The 24,251-nt window shown below is 34.7% G+C and overlaps 2 protein-coding genes across 6 annotated transcripts; both read left to right on the top strand.

The window, feature by feature from the left end:
• Window positions 1-8,452: 8,452 nt before the first annotated feature.
• On the top strand, window positions 8,453-20,169 carry LOC110814019 (holliday junction resolvase). 5 transcript variants are annotated; one of them, XM_088215350.1, is made up of 8 exons: window positions 8,453-8,677; window positions 9,164-9,256; window positions 14,182-14,316; window positions 14,404-14,493; window positions 14,683-14,835; window positions 16,174-17,771; window positions 18,128-19,539; window positions 19,848-20,169. In XM_088215350.1, exons 1-7 carry the CDS (start codon window positions 8,624-8,626, stop codon window positions 19,023-19,025), a joined length of 3,021 nt encoding a protein of 1,006 aa, XP_088071476.1. In that variant the 5' UTR covers window positions 8,453-8,623; the 3' UTR covers window positions 19,026-19,539; window positions 19,848-20,169. The 5 variants fall into 5 exon arrangements, with proteins under 5 accessions (XP_088071476.1, XP_088071478.1, XP_021897023.2 ...); XM_088215352.1 differs by having other exon boundaries at window positions 8,660-8,677; window positions 14,177-14,316; XM_022041331.2 differs by lacking the exons at window positions 8,453-8,677; window positions 9,164-9,256 and adding an exon at window positions 9,265-11,216 and having other exon boundaries at window positions 14,177-14,316.
• A 135-nt stretch (window positions 20,170-20,304) lies between these two features.
• LOC110814011 (Plant self-incompatibility protein S1 family) lies at window positions 20,305-23,808 on the top strand. Its single transcript, XM_088215355.1, has one exon. The coding sequence runs from the start codon at window positions 23,222-23,224 to the stop codon at window positions 23,675-23,677; it is 456 nt and encodes a 151-aa protein (XP_088071481.1). The 5' UTR covers window positions 20,305-23,221; the 3' UTR covers window positions 23,678-23,808.
• Window positions 23,809-24,251: the final 443 nt, after the last annotated feature.

The raw sequence follows: 24,251 nt of genomic DNA, 5'->3' as shown, positions 1-24,251 counted from the left end.
AATTGTATTTCCCTATAATGATTAAGATGAAGAGATCTACATGGTTTAGCCATATGGTTTTGAAAGTAATGATAAAGAATACATGGTTTGCATGTTAAACAAACACTTATATGGATTTAAGAACAAGCTTTGGATAGTGGTTTAAGAAATTTGTTTCTTTTATGATGCGTCATGAATGTATCAGATTAGCTACAGACCGTTGTGTTTATTTCAGATTATTACTTAATTATAAATTTTTTATCATTTTCGCTTTATATTGGTGATATCTTAATAATAGAGTATGATACTATAGATATTACTAGTTTGAAATGGAACTTATTTAGTTCTTTTGATATGAAATATTTATACTAAATACAAAAAAATTTGGGTATGCAAAAACTTGTGACAGAAAAACAAAGAAGTTGTGGTTGTCGCAAGAAGTGTATCAAAAGAGTCTTAAACAAGTTCAATACCAACAATGTTAAATTTAGTACACTTTTAACCAATCACTTTAAACTTAGTAAGAAATATTATCCATCCAATCATAAGGATAAAAAATAGATGTCAGTTGGTCATCACTCAACAGTTAGAAGTTTTATATATGAACTATTGTAATACTCGGATCCGAAATTTAGCTCGGGATTAATTTTAAAATTAAAAAAAATATATAAAAATATAATTTTTAAATTTATAAATATTTATTTAATGTAAAATTAGAAAAAATAGGTAGATGATGAAATTGAAAACACTTTTGGAAAAAAAAAGGTAAAAATTTGGGTTCAGATGATATTTTTGAAATAAAACTCAGAAACTGTGGGTTAAAATATAATTAAAAAAAATACGACACATAGCACCACCCGGTCAGCAGTCTTGACAAACCGGAGCATACTGACTCGGTGCCATGCGGGAGGCCACGCTGGCAATTCGCATGCCCATGATCGGACAGAACAGATACGTTCCTACGCGGGTGTACTGTATGGATTCGTTCCCTCATCAAGCGCGATCGGACAGTCGCAATTAAACGTAATGAACGGTCCAGATTTATTTATTCTTTAAACGCGATTGTACGGTCGAGATTAATATCAACCATAAGAGTTTAAATCATATATTCACTCAAAAGAATCTCAACATGCGTCAGGGCAGATGGATAGAACTCTTCAAGAACTAGGATTATAACATCTTGTATCACCCGGATAAGGGTAACGTGGTAGCCGACGCACTCAGCAGAAATAGTGCAGATATATTACCTCACCTAATAGTTTCAGAATGCAGGGTAAATGGGGTCGCACAATATGTACGACTTTAGTACCTGAAGAGAGTTACATACTTGGTCCACCTGACTGTTCAACCTGGTTGATATAGAGAATAAAGGAAGCTCAATCCGTCGATTCTACCTTAATAACCCTCAAGAAAGATGCAGAACAGAAAGTAAATTCAGAATTTTGAGTCTCTGCCGATGGTTGCATAGATTTTAAGACAGGGTGTGTGTTTCATATGACAGTGAGCTGAAAAAATATATCATGACAAAGACTCATAACTCAAAGTTTGCCATGCATCCTTGAAGTACTAAGATGTATCAAAGTATGCGACCCTGATTTTTGTGGAACAAGATGAAAAGAGAGGTGACCAACTTTGTTTCTAAGTATTTGTTATGTCAGTAAGTTAAGACAGAACATCAACACCCGGGCGGGCTACTTCGGCTATTACCAATTTCAGAGTGAAAGTGGAAACATATCACAATAGATTTTGTGATAGGATTGTCTAAGGCACGCTCGAAACATGATAACATTTGGGTAATTATTGACTGGCTCACCAAGTCTTCTAACTTCTTAGCAATCAAGATGACCGACCTCTTGAACAAGTTAATAAAAATGTATATCCGAGAGATAGTCAGGTTACATGGAGTGCTAATAACAGTAGTATCCGACAAGGACCCTAAGTTCACTTTTCAGTTCTGGTAAAGTTTTCAGCAAGTCATGAAAACAAAATTGTCCCTTAATACAGTATTCCACCATAAGACAGAACGATCCACACACTAGAGAATATGCTCCGAGCTTGTGTTCTTGACTTCGGAGTTTATTGGAATGATCATTTACTCTTAATAAATTTTGCTTATAATAACAACTACCAAGTAAGTATCGGTATGGCTCTGTACGAGGCGTTATATAGCTGCCAATGCAGATCACCGATCTGTTGAAAAAAGTTGAGTGATAGAAAATTGTTCAGTCCAGATCTTGTGGAGGAGACTACAGCCAAAATAATTAAGATTATGAAAAACATCTAGACGGCTCATAATAAGAAGAAGAGTTATGCGGATACTTGAAGAAGCGATTTGAAATTTAAGAAAAGTGATCGAGTGTTCCTTAAGATCACTCATTTCAAGGGAATCAGTGGTTTGGTAAGAGCATAAACTAAATTTTCAATTTATTGGATCATTTGAAATCTTAGACAGAATTGGCACCGCTGCTTACAGACTGACACTACCTCCAGAACTATTCAGGGTCCACAATGTGTTTCATGTGTCCACACTACGCAAGTGCAACTCGGAGCCCTCTCACGTCTTGGCCCACAAGCCTTTTTCACTCCATGAGGATTTATTCTACGATGAGGTACCGGTGAGTATTGTAGACCGAAAGAGTAAAATACTCCACAATCGAAAAATTTCCTTCGTTAAGGTCCTATGGCAGAATCACACACAGAGATATGTCACATAGGAGCTAGAATTAGACTTCAAAACCTAGTATCCCCAACTGTTTGATTGAGTGAGTGAGAGAGAGACAAATTTAAGAGATCAAATTTCTTTTAAAGGGAGATGGTTGTAATGCCCGGGCCTGAAATTTGGCCCGAGATTAATTTTAAAATTAAAAAATATATAAAAATATAATTTATAAATTTATAAATTTTTATTTAATATAAAATTAAAAAAAATAGGTGTAGGATGAAATTGAAAATAATTTTGAAAAAATGGGATGAAAATTTGGGTTCGAATGATATTTTTAAAAGAAAAATCAGAAACTGAGAGTTAAAATGCAATTAAGAAAAAATACACCACACCACGTAGGAGGCCATGCTGGCAATCCACATGCCTGCGATCAGACGGTTAGGATGTATTCCCGCGTGGACGGTCCGGATCCGTTCCCTCTTCAAGCACGATCGGACGGTCGTGATTAAACATGATGAACAGTTCAGGTTCATTTATTCTTCAAACGCGATCGTATAGTCGAAATCAAATCGCGATGAACGGTTAAGATTCATTTTATCTTTAAACGCAATCAGACGATCGAGATCAAAAGCAATGAATTGCCTATATTTAAGGAAGATATGTATAAATATCTCACTTTACACCTAAACCAAACCCTAGTCGCCAGGCCCCCGCCGGAGAAGAAGGACTAATCGTTAGAGAAGGGAGCCGACCGCCACCTGCCACCATGACGGAGCTATCTCTGACCACCAAAAAAGGTAAAAATTTTCATATTAGCTCAGAATTTTATTTTGAACACCCTCATGGCCAAATCAGGGCAAAAGGAATGACAGATGAGCTGAAAACCGCGAGTAAATTCCGGCGGTGCCGGAGCAGAAAAAACCAAAAATGCCTCCGATGAGCCCCTTCCCGTTTCTCATTTCACACAATTTTTTTACCATTGTGTTTACCATTTAGTTTTCTATAGGTTGACAGAAGAAAAACATCCAGCTGCGAAAATGAATCGACAGAGCTGCCGCACCGAAAAATTCTGCCATCAGTAAGTTTTTATTTTTTGACTTTTTTTTTACCTCCGAGGTCCTTTAACGTGTTTTCGGGTAGAGATGACTATAAAACCGACCGAAACCAGCCAAAACTAGCCTAAAATGGCCAGTTCGAGGCAAATTGTCATCACCGGAGTATAGTGGTGCTGTCGTGCCAGAGTTCTAGAGTTTTGTCGAAAAAAATTTTTAACACCGATTTTGAGTTACTTTGGGGTATTTTTAGGTATGTAAAACGTGTTTTTACCTCTGTAGAGAAATTCAAAAAACTCGGGGACCGCTAATGACCGCAATAAAAAGTTTAGTATTTCAGGTAAGAATCTCTCATCTTATTTCATGTTATGGAGTTGAAGTTTAATTATCAGTAATACGGTATTTTACATAATTTAAAAAACTTCGAGAATTAATTACAAGTTACTAATAGAGCTAAAACTGATTATTTTTTATTGTTTGTTCTGTTTAACCGATTGTTTGATTTTATAGTTTTAAATACATGATAATATGCTGAAATTATTAAAATGATTCGGTTATGTTTCCTTGATACATGTATTATTTGTCTTGCGTTGATTTAGAGTTAAATTATGAAATTGAAAATTAAATGTAAACGAAAAATTGATTGGTTAAGTGAATGAATGAATGATAGCCTTATTGGATATCTTGAGAGATAATAGACAAACGGGGTACATAGAGAACTCTACCGTGAATATCACCTCATACCGGACGAGATATCGAGAATTGGTATTTTTAGTGCTCATACCAGATGGGTTATGGGGACGACCCGTTTCACCCTCATACTGAATGGGGTATTGAGAATTGATATTTTGGTGTTCATATCAGACGGGGTATAGGGACGGCCCGTTTCACCCTCATACCGAACGGGGTATTGAGGGATAGTGTTTTGATGCTCATACCAAAGGGAGTATGAGACGGTCGGTTAGTTGACAATGTTTAATGTTGGTTTACGCATAGTGAGATATCTCTATGGACTCCATGGACACCAGTAGGTAAAAAAAAATAGAAAGTTGTTATTCTTACTTACTATTTATGATGTTGTTGAGCTATTGTCTCTATAGGTCGGTTTTGAAAATCTCGAAGACGGTAAGTATGCAATAAATAATTTTACTTATGATAAATGAATTTAGTTAAATTAAGAGTTCCATTTGTTATTTTTATGATTTTTACCAACCTTCATTTTCTGTATCGGTGAGTAATGAGATATTCTTACTAGCGTAGTGTAGTTCACCCATTCATTAACTATTTTAGATCAAGAGGATCAAGATCCAGATCCCGATCAACAAGAAGGTTGTGAATAGTTTACCACGCGGACTCATTCAAAAGCTAGTGAATGTCGTTCTAGGATGTTCAGTTGTCTACTTTTCGTTTATTTCTTTGATTTTCGTTTATTCTTTTAGACGAAATATTCTTGTAACCTTATTGGGTATTTAAAATTACTGTGTAAGGAATGTAAATCATAACTCTATTATTTCGCTTCTGTATTCAATTTATAATTTATTTCATTTTCAGTTCCGGGCTGTTACAACTATTATGTATCAGACTTAATATTGTATATGCTATTGAAATAGTGAGTATCTTTCTTTCGAATCCTATGAAAGAATATTGGGAAGTAGTTAACTGAATTTTTAAATATTTGAGAGGTAGCTCAAATGTATGCTTATATTTAGGTAGTTCAAAACCAATTGTAAAAAAATATACAAATGCAGATATGACAAGTAATCCTTACAATAAGAAGTATATTTCAAGGTACATATTCAATTTTATAGGGGGAGCTATATCGTGATATTTTTAGATTGTAGAAACATGTTGTCCTAGTCTACAACTAGAGTAAAATATATTACAACAATTGACTGTTGTAGTTTTTTTCATCTATATCAACAAAATTTTTTATATAAACATCTTATGATCTTGCACTTTATTTTATATCTATTTATTTTCTATAGGGTGATTAATTTTTTAATTGGGTTTAATTAAATTTATAAAATTAATATTATCTAACAATAATTATTACATAAGGCAAAATTTTAGCTTTTCCTACCCCAAAAAAGCTACCTAATATCTATTCACTAATTGATCAAGTATTTTTCCCACAAATACATTAACTAATTAATATTAAGCATTATACGATTTGATTATTATAACTATTTCTTTCCCAAAACACGTTATTATAAATAATTTGTTCCTTGAAAAAAACAAATATACAATAATTATATATTGTTTTTATTTAAGAGGCTTTCGGTGTATCACTGAGATTATTGCTTGAAAACGCTCATGGGGCCTTCAGCCTTCACGTTCTTCTTGAGTCTGTCTACAGATGCTTTTAATTTAACGTAAACTACACACCTAACCACGTTTTAAAGTAGATCTATATATATATATATATGTCTATATATCTGTGATTTACTAAACTGCCTGTCGGGAATAAAGTAGCTTGACGATTTTTAAGTTACTATTCGACAATAATTATTGATTAAACAGACTGATTTTAAAAAATGGTAATAATATGAACAAATTATATATATATATATATTATATTCTAACTTTTCTGTAATAATTATATATATAAATAAAGTGTTTGTGCGGTAAATTAAGCCCGCAATACAAGTAACGTAAATCATCTCTCGCCCTTTTCTCAGGCAGACTGGGTAACATCCCTGTATGTGTGTGTGTATGTATATATATGTGTGTGTAGTGGTGATAGAGTTGGAGTTCATCAAAACCAAGTTCTCACTGATTATATAAACCATGGCTCGTTTTCCTTTGCTAAGCATTTTCTTACTACTTCTGATAAGCTTTAATGGCTTCAACTCTCAATCACTTTCTGAGATTCCTCCGACACCATCACCGGCATCCGCACCATCACCTTCTGCCGGTGATGTTGGCGGGAAAGAAGGTGGCTCTGCAGGCGTTGGCGGCAAAAGTGGTGGTTCAGGAGGCAGTACCGGCTCAGGGTTCGGATTCGGGTTTGGAGGTGGCTTTGGACAGGGTGGCGGAGGTGGAGGCGGTGGTGGAAGTGGAGGGAGCCGCGGTGCTGGTATCCAAATGGAAGAACCGAATGAATTATGTGTGTAAAATTTGTATTCCCATATGGGTTTTATTATCATAAAATAATTTTAAATAAATTATAATCCATCTAGTCAGCTGGTCTTGCATGCAGACGTTTAATCAACATGTATCAGTATAAAGTTACTAAATTTGAACTTAACTAAAATATAAATACAATTAATCCCATGGTTACCTAGCTATGTAAATATATATATATATATATATATTACACTGGTGACACAGGAAAAAAAATTCCAAAAAAAAATACTGGTTAAAAAATTTGGAAATCCCACTATTGAAAGTAGAATCAAACATTAAGATTTACTTATCTAATTTTAAAAATTCTAAATATAAAATGAAATGAGATAATAATGTATCATATATCTAACTTGTGATATACTATAAATAATGATATGAGTTACATACACAAATAAGAGATTTGTTCAATCATAGACGTAATTAAATGTAATCAAATTCATTTTAATCTTACTTTTTTTTTTCACTTTAATTTCTTATATTTTGTATTTGCTTTTAAAATTCAAATTTAAATCATGTTTAAGTGAGACGACGATGAAAATATTTTAAAATAATATAAAAAAAATAAAAATATTTAAAATAAAAATTAAAGTGTTTGAAATATGAACTAACAAAAACGAGGGAATAAATGTCATCATACATTCGTATTCTAGCAAGGAAGGTAGTCAATACCGTGAACTTGTTAATTATTAGTTTTTACAATAAATAAAAGTAAATTTTTAAATAATTTGTCCTAAGCGTTAATTTTTTTTTTTAAATTATTAATTTTATTTTACAATTTAAAAGAATGAGTGACATAAAAAAAATAATCGAGTCAAACATGAATATCCTTATTATCTTTACACAAAACGCTTCCCCGAGAATGATTAAATAAAAAGTACTACATATATGTTACTATATTATCTTAGTTATTAATTTCACACAATATTATTTAGTTATGATTTTATTTTGTTTAATTTTTTAACAAATATAAAATTATCCGTGAGCAGAATTATTAAATAATACAACATCGTTATGTGACTTTATTATAATACATGTTACTATGTTTAGTATGATCATTTAAATTTATTTTTAATTTTTCGAGATAAAAAATAATAATAGAAAAAATTATATTCATAAAAAAATGTATTAGTATGATAAAACTCGAGAAGATAAGAGTGAAAAAAATGATAATAGATAAAAAGTAGTGTAACAAGAAATTTAAGTTCAATCTTGTGAATAATTTTGTAGTTTAATGTATTTTTTTTTATAAAATTATATTAGTCTGAACAATAACGTAACAATTAATATAATAAATATATTTTTATTTACAAAATTATATTAGTTAACATTCAACAAAATGATGGAAAATGACTAAATAAAATTAGAAACAATTTCAAGTATTTTTTAAAAAATTATATTGTTTATGTTTTTATTATGTCATAAATATGTAATTAAAAACATAAAATAAAAGATTTTTTTTTTTCGTGTTTGGAAAAAAGGTATTTGTATCCTAAAATTATCATTTTTAAAATGCAGAAGTTTCTTCTTCTTTGGGCCAAACTGAGAAGAAAATGTTGCAGGCTCAGGGCCTCAGGAATGAGGCAGATTGCTCATTATTATTACTGCAAAAATGTTGCAGGCTCAGGGCCTCAGGAATGAGGCAGATTGCTCATTATTATTACTGCAAAAATGTTGCAGGCTCAGGGAGGGAAACTTAAAGGCGGGAAAGCGAAGCTTTCATAAGTCGGCGGAGAGAAAACTTGAAATAGAATAACAAAAATCAAAAATCAAAAATCAAAACAAAATTCGATAGAAAGAGAGAGAGATGGAGCGAGCGAGGGATTTGTCGAGCGTGCTGGAAGCCATCAAATCTTCAGATGTAAGCTTTCTTTGAAGTCTGCGTCAATTTCTCTTTTTCTCATTTATGCTTTCGGATTTCTGCATTCGGTTTTCACTTCTCCGTTTTTTAAGTTTTCCTCAACCCACTCAGCTTCCATTTGTTTCGTTTTTCTGTCATCATTTTTTTATTTTTCAAACTCTAGGACCATAGGAACTGTTTATTTGCAGAAAGATGTTTTGACTTTTGACTTTCCAAATTTATGTATGTTTGTTCACATAAGTCTTTGTACACAAAAATGTGTATCGCTGTTTGTTAGTTCTGTAGATTTTTTTTTTTTTTTTGCTGTAATGGTTCTCTGCTTGATTTCCGAGAATTGAAATTGAAGGACATTTGAAGTGTTAGGCCTCCAAATGCAAATTTATATTGTTTGTTTGCTTTTGATATGGGATGTAGACTTGTTTCTCAACTTATAATTATCTTTGCTAAATTGTCATTAGTGACGTGAATTGGGGTCTAATTTTTCAGGCTGTCGAGACTCGGGTTCAATTGCTCACAGAGCTCGGCAACTTAGATTTACCCGATAAATCTGATGTGGCTTCTGTTGTTGAATGCCTAACAGTATCCAGTCTACTATGTTTTCCTTCCTCATTCTTCTTACTAATTATTATTTCTTTACTAATTATGCAGTTTATAACCTCTTTATGTGAATAAATGTGGGCATTTTATCTTTAACCTGCTTAAAATACTTGTTTCGTATTGGCTAAATAAAGCATTTGGTTATAAGACGTAGGAGCTCATCAAACAAAATGTTATTAATTTGAAATGTGCTTAAGAAAAGACCAGTGCATTTACAATAGTTTCCCTATAATGTAAGTTTAGACATTGTGGGCACAAAATGATAGTGCACCTGGAGGGGCTGAATAGTGACGCAGGAGCAATATATAAAACTTTGAAACTTATCAATATGAAAATTGACAATAAAATAAAATACTTTTAGGTAAACAGCACAAGTATTTATAGTGATATAGTCCTTAAATAAATTACATCTACTAGGTTGACTATTGATAGTTAAAGGGTATCAATGATGTTTGTAACATAGAATTGGTAGAGAATCTGGAAAATAACTTGTATAATTCTCATAGTGGGGTCTCCAAGAGCAACTTCCACCATATAGCTACCGACATGTCCAAGAAACTCGAGGGTGAGAAGGAAAATTTTTTGAAGTTAGCAGGAAGGGTTATTCTAGCCCAATAAGTATTGACCGCTTTTTTGACCTATACTAGGCAAACAATCCGTCTATCCTGCTCAATCTGTGATAATATTGACAAGTAGATTAGGAGATTTATTTGGCATGGCAAAGGGGAGAATAAGAAGCTCCATCTTGTTATCTAGGACAACATCTGCAAGCTGAAGGAAAAGGGTGATCTTGATCTCCGTGCTACTAGACATGTTAGTTTGGGTTTACTTGCCAAACAAGGATGGAGATTGATCAATAGAGAGAATGCAACATGGATTAAGGCTCTAAATCAGAAGTATCTAAAGATGGCATTCTAAAAACAGGCTAAATGAAAAACTCGATCTCCTAGATATCGAAAGCTATTTATAAAGCCTGGCTACTGTAAGGGGTATCAAATGGAGAACATGTATCCTTGTGGCATGATTACTGGTTGGGGAACGAACCTCTTGTACATACTCAAGGGGTTATTATTCATCCAGGTGAGAATGAGTAAAAAGTTAAAAGATGAAAGTAAAGGACATATGTCCTGACCATGGTTGGCAGGTCGATAAAATCCAACCGCTGTTGCCTACCACAACTTGATCCTTGGTGTTAGCTAGTCAGCTCCCTGCTAATTGTGACACCTCAAATCAATGTACTTAGGGCCTTGAAAAGAACATATTGTTTACTTGTATATCCGCTTTTGAATAGTCAGCAAGAGGATGGTTGATTCAGAAGGAGTGAGAGTGAGCTGGGCCTGCATACGAAAGATTAAATGTTCACAAAAGCTATAATTCTATCTCTGGCTTGTTCTGCAAACTATACTTCCCAGAAATGTGCTAAGAAAAAGTCGCTTGTGCACTCAAGAAGATATTTGTGGCATGGTTGGTGGGTGGGGCACCAACCTTTTATACATATGCAAGGGGTTATTATTCATTTACATGATAATGAGTTAAAGTTGTACTCTCTGACCGTAGTTGCTAGCTTGAATCAAATCATAGTTGTGAGCCATTGTGTTCACTACTCCCCTCCTAGTTAATTGTGACACCCTAGATCAATGTACTTGGGTTTTGAGAAGCACAAATTGTCTACTTGTAAATCCACTTTGAAATTGTTAGAAAGAGGATGGTTGATTTAGGATGAGTGAGATTGGCTTTATGTGGAAGATTAATGTCCAGAAAAAACTAAAATTCTTTCTTTGGTTTGTTGTGCAAAATAGACTTTATACAGATGAGCTAAGAGAAAATCATTAGTGCACTCAAGAAGATATTTGTGGCCTATGCAATTCAGGTGCCAAAAATGTAATACATGCCATAAGAGACTGCAGTGATGTGAGAAGAGTTTGGGAGCTCATTGTTCCTGGTATTCATCATAACCTTTTTCTCTCTCCTGTGTAATAACTGGTTCAAGCATAACACGCACATACACCACATCAAGTGAGGGATAAGGTCATTTGGCCACATTGTTCATCTTTGTATCTTGGCACAATTGGTCAGCTTGGAAAAATGCAATTTTCTCTGGTGACTCAACTACGTTATATTTTATTATTTCTAAAGCTTGGTATGACTTTTAGTTCTTCCAAAAATCAGTGGCCAAGACTACTCAAACTCCTATCTGAAGAAGACTCATACACGGCTTTGGGTCCCCCTTCCTCAACTGGGGGTCAAGATTAATGCTGATACTACTTTCTTAACAACTCAAAACAAATGAGCTATGGTTGGATTATGAGAGATCTCGAAGGATACTCTGTTAAAACTACCGCTTTAAATGCCTTACTTATTGAACTTATTGTGAAACATGCTTATACTTCCCTGGCCACAAAAACCTGAACAAGATCATCATTTAATCAGATACCCTCAAAGTGATCAACTTATTCAAAGAGGATTGCTCAACGTACCATCCACTGAAGCTCATCCACAGGGGTTGTTGTACCTTGATGGCTGGTATCGAATACTTGGTCCTTAGTCATACAAGTCGAGCAGGAAATAACTGTGCAGATACACTCACCATCTTGAGATTACGGAGCAGTCACATGAAGACAAGTTGGCAAACCCCCTGAATGCCGTTCTTTAGCTCTTAATTAGCGAAATGTTCCCGTAGATTTGTTATTCTGGGATGCAGTACCTTTATTCTCCAAATATGCCTTTTGGCTAAAGCACAACCATAACCAATAACTTCTTCAATGGCTAAAGAACAATAGAAACTACTTTCCTTAGACTTAGTACCCGCTAAGCCTCTATAATGTACCTTTTTAATTATTTTAGGCATCATTTATCTAGACTTAGAATCTCCATCAGTCTAGCATACAATCAAACAAGAATAAGAAGAAAATTAAAACCTTTTAAAAGTTTGATTACACAAGTCAAAAGTTCAATACCCTAGCTTATTGACTCTTCTTTTCTTCAATCTCTCCAAACAACTTCCCTACCTTATTTCTTCTAGCCACTGCCCCATTATACAGTAGTAGAGTAGCTTTTAAAATGGTAGGACTACAAAAGAAAGCAATTTGCCAAATAGGGAAGGTGTTTGTTCTTTCCATTTGCTTCAATGTCGACTTTGGTCGTAGGCCTTTTCTCTCCACTCCTTCCTCCCATCATTCACCTGAAATATGAATAACAAAGAAAGTCACATATTTGACAATCTCGAGAACAATTATCAATTATTTTCTCCCTTGTATAACAGTTATTAAATTCGTTTATTCTCCTCCCCGCTTTTATAATCAAAATGTGTTAATTAAGTGTGGAAGCCAAATTGGTTCTCGTTTCATATCTTTTCTTTAATGAGAAGAAAAAAAGATAATATATTCATAAAGCACCAAGAGAATACAAAGCATATACAAAATTATTTACATCTCTAATAAAATGTTTATAAGGTCCCAAAATCCCAACCATAATACAAAAGCTGACCTCTAATAAAAACTGAAGGCCTAGAATCATGAATCTTTAAATGTACAAAAATCATTTTCTGTACTCTGAAACACCCTCCTATTTTCTCTTTCCAAGCAGCCCAAAAGGTAGTCAAAGGGATAAACCTTATGGATTGTTTATCACTTTGAATGCTTTTCTATGCTCAAAGCTCCTCCCTTATTGTGTCGGCAAAAATAGTTCAATCTCAACAAGCTGTAAGCCAAAGACCAGAGGTGTTGTGCAAACAGACAATGAAGGAGTTACATGTCTTTGCACCTTTTTGGCACAAATAGCATCCATTCTCTTGGATTTACCCTTATTAGCTTATCCAAAGTAAGAATGTGCTCTCATACTGCTTTCCAAGCAAAAAATACTGCCTGGAGTTGCCTTCACTTTCCGAATCAGTCTTGCTGGGAACTGCTCACTCCCTTTCTCTCTCTTGATCAAATGCATGTAAAACGACTTCATAGAGAGAGACCACTGGAGTTCAAACTCCACATAGGTTCATCCTTAGAGCTTCTAGAGATCATTGCATGTGAAAAGGGATTGAGAAGACTCATATCTTCACTGATCCTCCAATAATTTAAGTTCCTTGATAGATCCAAAAAGCCAAACACCACTACCTACCCCATGATGTCTAGCTGAGATATCGTTATTCTGATTTGTGGCAAAAATTGATGGAAACTGCAAGTACAAAGCCCCTCATTCCATCCATTCATCGCTTCAGAAGCTAACTTGTTTCCCTGACACAAATCTCCATTTAACACACCAATGAAAGTCCTCGTTACCCAAGCCAATTCTCTTGATCAACCCTACTCCATACAGATCCCCAGGTTCCTTTGCATATCATCCTGAATTGTCTACCCCAAATTTAGCAGCTACCACCTTTCTCTGTAAATCATCTTGCTCCCTCATGAACCCCCGAAGCCACTTTCCTTGAAGTGCAAGAGTAAATTCTACCAAGGATCTCACATCCAAACCACCCCTCTGAAGATGTTACTTCATCACATCGAGCCGCTAGGTAGTATCTCCTCTTCTCCTTAGAATCAACCAGAAGGAACCTAGAGTTGGTCGCCTCTAGCTTCTTAGCACACTTACTGGAATAGTCGACAAGGACATGAAGTATATGAGGATGTTAGCCATTGAACTTTTTTTTATGAGAGTAAGTCTTCCACCCTTAGATGGCAAATCACTCTTCACCCAGCCAAGTGGAACTCGAGTTTACTCACCACAGGATCCATGAAGAAGGGTGTAAAAAGACTAAATGTGTTGTTATAAAACAATTAAGCACCATAAGACTCTGTCAAACAGCTGATCATAAATGTTAGTCTGCAAATGCCTGTTGTTTTATGTAATTCATCGTATATGCTACAGAATGATCTATATGACACATTATTTTTCTTTCCTTGACAAAAGGCTGGATCTTTTGGGAAGACTTCACGTGCTTGGATATATCCCAGTGTATGTTAAACCAGACCATACTGCATGTGGCTTCCAAATGTCTAGACTTCGACCTCTCTGGATGTTTAGGAAAGTTTGTTGGCCTTGGAACAAGGGTATGTTGGTGTGCATTCTTTCTCAAAATTTTTATTAAAGATTATCTTTTTAAAATTTTCTTAATTGTATTATTATGTTTTTATTAGGCAAGCCTATGGTGTGCGAAGCATTTAAAGATGTCTACCATGTCCACTGAGGAATCTCCTGAAGAAGAGCATTGCAGTGTTTTCTTTCAGGTAGATCATATCTAAAAGAGTTGACATCTCAAAAAACTTGGTAAACTGCCTAGTACGTAGGAAGGCTATCTCTGGTAGTTCCTTGGTAATTTTTGCAATTTAAGCCAATACTTGAGTTTTATTTAGGCCTCCCTGTCATTGACAATGCTGTGTTAATTCTTTTCATGTTTTCGTTTTCTTTTCGGGCAGCTGCTTTTGGATTGCTTAAATTTCTCAGTTGCAAGCATTTCAGTCATGAATGAACATTCACTATCCAGTGATGATGAGGCCTTAATGGTTACAGTTGAAAACTTCGTCTTGGAACAGTTGAAATTGACAAAAGAGACGATAGCACAAATCAAGGTATTGGGTTTTCAAATCCTTCATATGATGTACCATCCATATGATAAAATTGCTAGTCATATTAATATATTATGAATAGTATGGAATTTGTTGACACATTGAAATTCTTTGCTGAAAGAGGGTAGTTCTTTTAAGTGTCAATATCACGACATAATCATTTTACTATAATCTTTTGGAGCAATCTGCTTTGTCGTGTCCATAACTAGTCAGGTCTTTTGTGCGTGGTGTAGAGTTTATGAATAGAACCAATGTTCTACGTTGCGCCACTTACAGCTGCAAATTATTAGTGTTAGCCTCCAAAAGAACATTTTTTGCTTGCCAGTGGAGTCTTAAATTAAGCTTTGAATTAGGGTTTATTCGCCCAAAAATCAAGTGCTTGTCTATATATTAGCTCAATTTTGTGAACATAAGGACATTCATAAAGTAGAACTAGAAATTTCATTGGATTTGATGAGATGCTATGGTTCTTTGTTCCTTGCAGTTTTTGATTCATTGTGACATAAGAGTCATTTTTTAATTCTTTTATTTTACATCAGAATATGTATTCTCTATATGATACTCTAATTAATAATTTTGAGTGTAAATTTTTGAGAGCTAGTCATTTAGGTCAGAAAATTTGTTTGGACCATCATGCTAGCATTCAAGGAGTTTACATTTTTACCATTAACTGTTTTTATTTGTTTTAGGCTTTCATTAACTTCTGTGTTGTAAAATGTTCTTTTATGTTGGACAGGCTGGCTGACTTACTCTAGCTTCAGATTGTACAAAATGAGTGAAACCTAAATCTGTTTAATAAAAGGAAAGGTGAAACTAGCCAACTTTCTTGAGTTTTCTTCAGTATCAATTGAGCCTATTACTCCCATAGTTTAAGTTGATATAAAAATGATATAGTCAATTATTTATGCTCTAATATACTCCATTACGCACAAATACACCAGGCTAAAAGCATTGATCAAGTATAGTCCCACCATGTGTGATGTAAACTTATTTTTTGACAGAAATAGGTCAGCCAAGAGTTTTGTACACTAGATCACTATCTTTGATACCATAAAATAATTGATTTTGTGATCAATTATCCAAAAATTTAATCTAATAAGAAACTTTTATAATTATTTGTATGCTAACAAGCTTGTTCCTAGTCTGAACTAATTTAAAATCATGATAAACCTGGCTTTGTTCTTGCTGACGTTTTGTCTTTGCTCCTAATAATTACTATTTTTTCAACTGGAACATTGTGCCATATGAGGGTTGAAATTGTTGTTAATTTCATTGTTTATCATATACCTAAGGAATCTAGTTGATATCTGTTCCTAAGCATATTTGTCATTTTCTGTACAGAGAATTGATTCACTTAGCCAAGAGGCACTTAAAGCTGCACAAATAGTAATTGATTCTGTGATAAGGCTTTGCAAAGAGTATTCTCAAGCTGTGAATTGGGACGTGTGTGATGCAGAACTTGAGAAAGATAAAGGCAACGGACAACGTAAAGAGACAAATATTAGGAATCATGTTATAAGCATAACAGCAATTACTGTAGAGAAATTGTGTGAGCTGGGAATACTTGCCGCTAAAGATGGTGGTAATCTTGTTAGTATTCTTAATATCTCATGGAAAGGTGTTGTTACATTGCTTCAGCACGGGAAGTGGGCATTGGCTGCAAAGGTAAAAGTAGCAGACATTATCCTTTCCCTAATTTCTCTGGTCAATGAATCTCTCCAATATGCAGCTGAGGCTTGGTCCTCGGAAAAGGAAACTATATCTGTAACAGAAGCTAGAAGGACATTTGTTCCGGTGAAGTTTTACCTTATAAATGCAGTCAAAATATCCATGTTTTTCCCAAGGCAAGCATATCTTGTATACAAGGATATAACACTCTGTGTCTTGATGATTTCATTCTTGAAGTTTTTACTTAGTCAGGAAAAGCTTTTTAAAATTGCCAGTGAAATAATGACTGAACTCTTAGAAAAAACATCCATGGATTTAGTTAACTCTTTGCTAAATTCAGTTGAATTGGAGCAAGACTTGAAACATGAAATCTTGGACTGTTTGTTCGTGGATGAAGGTTGTACAAGGTTGACACAAGGAGATTCAAGTAATCCTTACTGGATACCTTCATGCAGTGAAATATTTTCTGCAAGTTTGAAGGGCATGACGGAGACAAGAGTATTGTTGCTTGGTCGAGTTGCATTATTTCATAGTTTCTTGCAATATTCTCTTGAGTTTGAAGAAGATATGAAACTAGCAATTGCCACAAAGCTTGGTTGGTTTCTGGACATATTAACTGATGAAAAGGTCTACTCATGTATTCTTGTTTCACAAATTCCTATGTTCTGTGGTTCTGGAAGAAATGTGGAATTTGTATGGGAGCCAGTATTTTCAGCTGTTTTGCTTGCTCTAAAAACCTTTATGCTCGTGATCTCTTCAAGTCTTGCCTGGGGAGCATTAGAAAGTTTCCTGCTCAAGAATTTCTTCCATCCGCATTTTCTTTGTTGGGATATTGTAATGGAACTTTGGTGCTTTTTGATGCGTCATGCTGAGATCAACATGATGAATGACATTATTCTTAAACTTTGCTCAGTGTTAAAATCTGTAATATCACCAGAATCAGTTCTCTCTCCTGGTTCTGCTCTCAGAAAAATGGTGAGATCTATATGCATGATTCTTACTTATGGTACTCCAGCCACAGTGGATGTTGTTTACAATTGTGTTGCTGGTGATGGCCGAAGTCAATCATCAACAGATATGTGCATAGCCTTGCTATTGGAAGGTTTTCCACTAAATTTGCTGTCAGAAAACATGAGAAATATTGCCACAAAAAGAATCATTAATGATTATCTTAACTTCATCGAGAATTTTGATGGGAAGTGTTCAAGTTCCTCCGATCTTGGAAATTTTGGTGCTCCAATTTATGTGCTATCGACTTCCTTGCACAGCTTGTAAGTTAGAATGAGAACTATTATTCAGTTGCACAGTATTTTGATTGATTTTGAGAGATACTGATCATACATATGCACCTAGCATTGACTACAATATATAATTGGCAACTATTAAAGCTTTTTGCATAATTTCATTAAAATTTTTTAATATATAACATATCAATTAGATTCTTATTTTTATTTTTCTTTGATCTTTATACACCTTTCTAAATGTTGGTCTGAAAACAATCGTGAACCTTTTAAGCCTCTATCCAGAATGATCTTGTAGTTCAACTATTAAATTTTAGCTCAATACGTACTGAAATATCATTCTCATTACTTTTTAATGATACTACCTGCAATTATTCTCTTTGTAGACAGATCAGTGTATCTGATATTGACATGAAGACCCTGAAGTTTTTGGTTGCTGTAATTCATAAATTAAAAAATCCTCCATCCAAAGTAATGAAAGACCATTTTTATAAGCTTCTGAGTGAAATATTAGCCATCATCTCAAATCTTAATCACCTTTATCTATCTGATGAGATGGAGGATGTCATCTTGGGGCTTCAAAGTCTTTTTATCTCGGGGCAGGTGTCAGGTTACAGTGAATTGCATGGATGCAAATCAGATCTGGCTCTCTTCTTGGCAGGACTTTCTCACATGCAGATCTCGGAAAGTGATGGTTGTCCAAGGAGCTCTGCTGTGTGGGAGTTGTATCACATACTTTTGAGAGAGAGACATTGGCTACTTGTTCATTTAGCTGTTACAGCATTTGGATATTTTTGTGCCCGTACCACATGTAATCAGCTATGGAGATTTGTGCCACAGGATGCAGCCCTTGCTTATGATCATATATCGGGGAATGAGGCAAACGAGGAGAGATTCATGGCTGAGTTGAAGATATTCCTTGAGAAGGAGCTGGCTCTTCTTTCAGTTGCACCTTGCTCAGAGCAGCTCGTGTTACTTCAGAAGGAAGGTCTCGTTCTCAAAGAAATGTTACAAAAATGTTCAAGTAGCTGTATAGAGGTTGAAGACTGTCAAAGTATGGAGATTGATGGTGGAAATCGATCCAACAAGAGAAGAAAACTTCCTGATGAAATTAGCAAGGGGGTTGAGTTGCTCCAAAATGGTATGAAGGCTATTAGCGATGGGCTCTCCCAATGGAAACTAAGTCATCTTGAGAGTGTTGAACTTCGTAACAAGTTCTTGACCCAGTTTTCTTGCCTTGAGGATGTGATTAGTCACTTAGTAGGCCTAACTAATAGCCACTAAGCTGAGGTTCGCATCAAAAACGTCTAAGGTATGGTAATATTGATTTTAAATAGTACAGGTTCCAGTGGAGTTTAGCTGCGGGGCTGAATATAAATGCACAGGAGGTAATCCTTCCTTTTGGTTATGGTTCTACTTCAGTGAACTAGCCTGATGTTCTGTGAAGTGGTTCCAGTTTTGCATGTTGCACAGTATATTCTACATTGAACTTGGTTTCTGAAAGGGGGGAGGGGAATTACTAGAGGATTTTTCAGGACTCTTGTAAGTGATATGCAAGGGACGGAAGTACTTTGCCATGTCTACATATAGTTGATGCTGTTTCTGTTGGAGGGAAGAGAATGTTGTCATGATGTGGCAGTTAATCCCTTTATATGCTGTTTACCTGGAGCATTACCTATCAATAAAAGTATAATAAATATGAAGAGGCATGGTAAGTAATGCTAGTGGAACACCTGAAGAGCTAATTTGCCCATTCATAGCTAGGGCCTGGGAGTACAGAGACATGTTAGACGTTTTGGTAAGTTTGGAAAAATAAACTATTTTTCTGGAATTCATTTGAAATATACACTTAGTTTGGTTAGGAGAAGATGAAAAGTTTATTAGCATAAATAAAAATTAATCTCATTGAATATTTCAAGTAAAAGTTGAACATTGTATTTCAATTTCTATCAAATTCTTTTAAAAGATTAGTTTTTATTGTTTTATGTAGAATTTTATCATATCTTAGTAATGAAAGTGTATCTTGTCAAACAAATTTCATAAACAAAATTCGTTTGTCACAGATGTAGTCTTGGAATGAACTAACATGTCTTGCTTTGAGATCAGGACGCAAAGGAAAAGGAAATACATCCCACTAAGAGGAGGATGCTTGAGGGAAGACTGAATCCACGACTTCTGTAGTGTTATCATTAGTACTTGCCAGAGTGTCAAAGTGGTATAGTAATTTGCTCTTTATGTTCGTTGGCTTGTTTTTGGCTCAAAGATAAGGGTTTTTTCTTTTATTTCGAAACACAGATGGCTAGTTTTGATTGCTATGATAAGTGAGATAATAGCTAATTTTGACATTCAATCTTGAACGTTCTTTTCATAAGTGAAGAGAAAGAGATAATCAAATAAATAGAATCCTAACAGTAATTGATTTAAATAATTTGCTGTTTGTTGGATTGCTTACCATGCAGTTGAATTTAATTTTCTTATATATTGAGTAGAATTATTGTTAGAATAAGGTCAAACTATTATAGATTTTGGATAAACTTGTTTTATATTCTTTGCAAACACGTTGATGCCCGTATGCAGAGGCTAATATGAAGTTTGGAATTAGATTAATCTCGGACTACTAACAATTGATTTTGTTCATCTCTTAATCTATTGCTATTTTCTGCTTTGTTTCTCTTACACTTGTGCTTTGATCAGATTGAATATGGATTAGTTCATTGCATAATTTAATCTTTACCACATAACAAGGGAAAATTTTTTAATCATGCTAATTGCAAGGGTATGAGACTTGAGTCTCACAGAAAACGCGTGGCTTTGATGTGCAGTTTATGAGTTTGAGCTATTCATATTTTAATAGCTCCTTTTGTTTGTCTGAGACTAGTTAAAGAGAGATTGTGTAAAACCAGCCCCCGTGGCCGTTTGCCCAGGACTAGTTCAAGACAGTTAGTGAAAAGCCAGTCTGCATGGTGTCAAGATTACAGTGTGCTAATTGCAAAATATGAAGACTTGTATTTCACACTGAAGGTGTATAACTTCGTTGTGAGATGTATGAGTTTGGGGTTTCCAACCTTAATAACTAGGTTTTGAGCAGTTCTCCTAAACTCATCAATTTGATTATGAGGATGGCTGAATGCAGTTGTAGAGAGATGCTATTTGCAACCACTGACATGATGGGAATGTTACTTTGCGTGAAGGCCAGTTGTGCAAGATGTTGACGGCATGACTAGATAGATAACAGGGTTTTGGATGGTGTATGGCGTGAGCCATTTGAAATTCCAATGCAGGCTTAAGAATCATTATGCTGGAAGGGGCAATATAGTCATCCTCATCTTTGTAGATAAACATATTTCTAGATTTCCAAACTAACCAGGCCACAGTCACGAGGACGACCTTCCCAACTGGTGACACCATGTGAGCGCGTCTCCGTCCCCATGTTTTGAAGAATCCACCTGTCAAAAAGTAAGAGAAAAGAAAATATCATCAACTAAGTCAAAGCAAAATCTATTTAAATGACATGGAGAATAGTTCTGCTATCGCTATGACATGTAGGGTAAGAATTATCTTGAATTATAATTAACTTTAACATCATGTGAACTGACACTAAACAACTGTTCAAAAAACAATAATTAATACTATCGAATAATAACAAATAATAGTGAAAAGAAAGTTTATAAAAAAATGCTAGTGAAAGATGATAGCAAATTGTAATGAAAACAGCAATAATAATAGTCAAATTGTTCATTAGTTTTAAACAAATTTTGAGAACAAAAGAAATATCACTACTACCATTATATATTACTACTAGTATATCTCAGTTTGTAAATCTTGCCCTTTTATCTCTAGTGGCATGTATAGAAGAACCCACCTATTTTATTTATTTATTTAAAATTTTACCCAACTCATCACGAAAATTTTGAAACTTGACTTTTCTTAAACCCAAATGAAAACTTCGACCAGCAAAAAGCCCAAATTACTTTAAAGTCAAACCCAAATCAGATTCAAATACAGCCCAAGATTATACCCTTCTCAGCCCACGAGTTTCTTTTCTTTTTTTTTTTTGTTTCGTTCAATCCATGAAGCCCAAGGCAACAAATAATTCAAGCCCAAGCGAGCATCCACTTCCTTATGTTCCTGAAACGACATCGTTTTGGAAGATATTATTTTCTCCTGACGTCAGTTTCAAGAGAGAGAGAAACAGCGGGAGACGGCAGCGGCAGGGCATGGGGAAGGATGGTAGGGCGGCCGACAGAGCAGAGAAGCGAGGACGCTTGAAAGAAAGGGTTCTGAGGGAGAAGAGCAGAAAGTCAGGGAAGAGGGAGGTCGAGTGAAGAAATAAAAAGGGAGAGGGAGAGAGACTATAGGAAAAAGGAAAAGAAGGTTAGAGCAGATTCGGGTTTAAGTCTCCTTGCCTTGAGGAAGGCGAGAGAAGAGCAGAGAAGGAGAAAGGAAAATCAGTGGAGAAATTGAGGGTTAGGGGAGAACCAAGAGTGAACAAAGAACAGAGGAGATAGGAATGAAAGGGAGTTACTGTTGGATTATTGATAATTCATTGTTATTCAATGAAATCGTAGTCGACATTGATAATGAGTTGGCAAGTGCTATTTGCTATTTAGTTTATTTCCAAAAAACGAGTTACACTTTCATTTGTTCGTATCTGGTTATTTTAATTTTGGAATTTAGCTTCGTGTTGATACACAGAAGCATATCCCAGATACGGTGGTGGTGATCAGAAGTCTCATTTGGATTTTTATGGGAGAAAAGAAATCCTTTTAAAAATGATAAGAGGTTTTGTTGGGTCTGCTCTGTTGGATAGATATAAGAGAAGGGATGAGTCTAGACACAGAGTCATTGTTTTTTTTATAAATGTCAAATTTTAACATCTCATCCTGCTTCTTATAAAGTCCGGTGACAGTTCTTATTGGTTTTGAGATTGAGTCAGGTGTTAATAATAATGAAATGTAAATTATATGTTTCAGGAAGGGGTTGTCACATGGTGTAAAATGGTAATTATAATCAGTCATATTATATTGTATCTAACAATTTTCTTATTTAAGGCGGTAGGCTCCATCTAAACTCGCATCAAGTAGTCAAAGTTGGAAGAGGCAGGTCAGCTTAACTTGCTTTAATTTATATTTTTATCAAAAGATTGTGTGAAGTACAAATTGATAAATATCTATATGTATATATATATATATATATATAAAGTCGAAGCAAATGATTAAATCATATAGAAAATATATGGTGGTGTGTGGCTGCTTGCTCACACCAGTTGGAGTTGCCATTATATGTAAACACCATATCGGATTCACTTTTATAAGTGGATTTCAATTGTGTAGATATAAGGAATGAGATCATGAGATATTAAAGAGAGAATTTGGCTATACCTAAGGAATAAGATCATGAGATTTTAAGATTTCGTGCATGTACACTTAGATAAACAGCGCGGTGAGATAGAGGTAGACATTTTTTTCGCATCACTAAACATGGCTACCTTTGCAAACCAAAGAAACAGCACAAAGACACTGACGACCATTCTGCTTTTATCATTTCTGGGCCTGTGCATCTTCTTCTTATCCATCTTTGAGCCTGAGCAGTTCTACGGTATGGAGATCGATGTTCGTGTAATCAATGGCTTTAGGAACAACTCATCCCTACCTCTGGTGATTTGGTGTTCATCGCAGGATAGTGATTTGGGCGGACGAGCCCTTCAAGAAGGTGACGACTTTGGATGGAGAGTAAGGACCAACTTTTGGGGAACCACCCGATACTTTTGCACGATGAAATGGGACTCGAAGAGGAAGAGTTTTGATGCGTTTAAGGCTCCCGAGGATAGCCATCGATGTAGCCTCTTCAAGAAATGCTCATGGTTGGTGAAAGAAGATGGTTTCTATTTCAGTAACGATGAAGTTGTCTGGAAGAAAGACTTCTCCTGGGTATGAACTATAATAATGATAATCCTTCAAAGACACTGTAAGCATAATGTGATTCAGATTTCATTATGCACTTCTAATCTTAGTAAATTTAACAGTTTTGTTATCAATATAATCTACTTAAGAGTACTTATGGTTTATTATATACATATACATATATATATATATATATATATTGTTCTTAATCTTTAATTATCTAATTCGGGTTTGTCTCAATAACATTAAGTGTCTTGAAAGTACAATTAAGTTGACAAATTCTTCAAATGTAATTGATTCATTTTAAATTTTCGTCCAAGAACATTACAAAGACCACATATTTTAAAACTATGTTATTTCATGTTCTAATTAAGTTTCAAGAATTAAAGTATTAGCTTTAGGAGTTCGAAAGATTTTATCCCATCGATTTTTCATTTTGATACGAACTAAACTCATTATTGTTGGTAGTTTAGTATATTCTAGTGGAGTATCTGCTTTGGATCAAATTGGAGAAGAATTATAATTTTGATTATTGTATCTGCTTCTGGGGTTAGATCTCTATCCTGTGCCAAATTATGTGTGCGTATATACGCGTGTATACGTACAA

The sequence above is a fragment of the Carica papaya genome, chromosome 3, assembly GCF_054855325.1.
Source record: "Carica papaya isolate Zhongbai chromosome 3, ASM5485532v1, whole genome shotgun sequence".
Taxonomy (NCBI): Eukaryota; Viridiplantae; Streptophyta; class Magnoliopsida; order Brassicales; family Caricaceae; genus Carica; species Carica papaya.
Note: the sequence above shows the minus strand (reverse complement) of the source record. Positions and strands in the feature narration are given on the sequence as shown.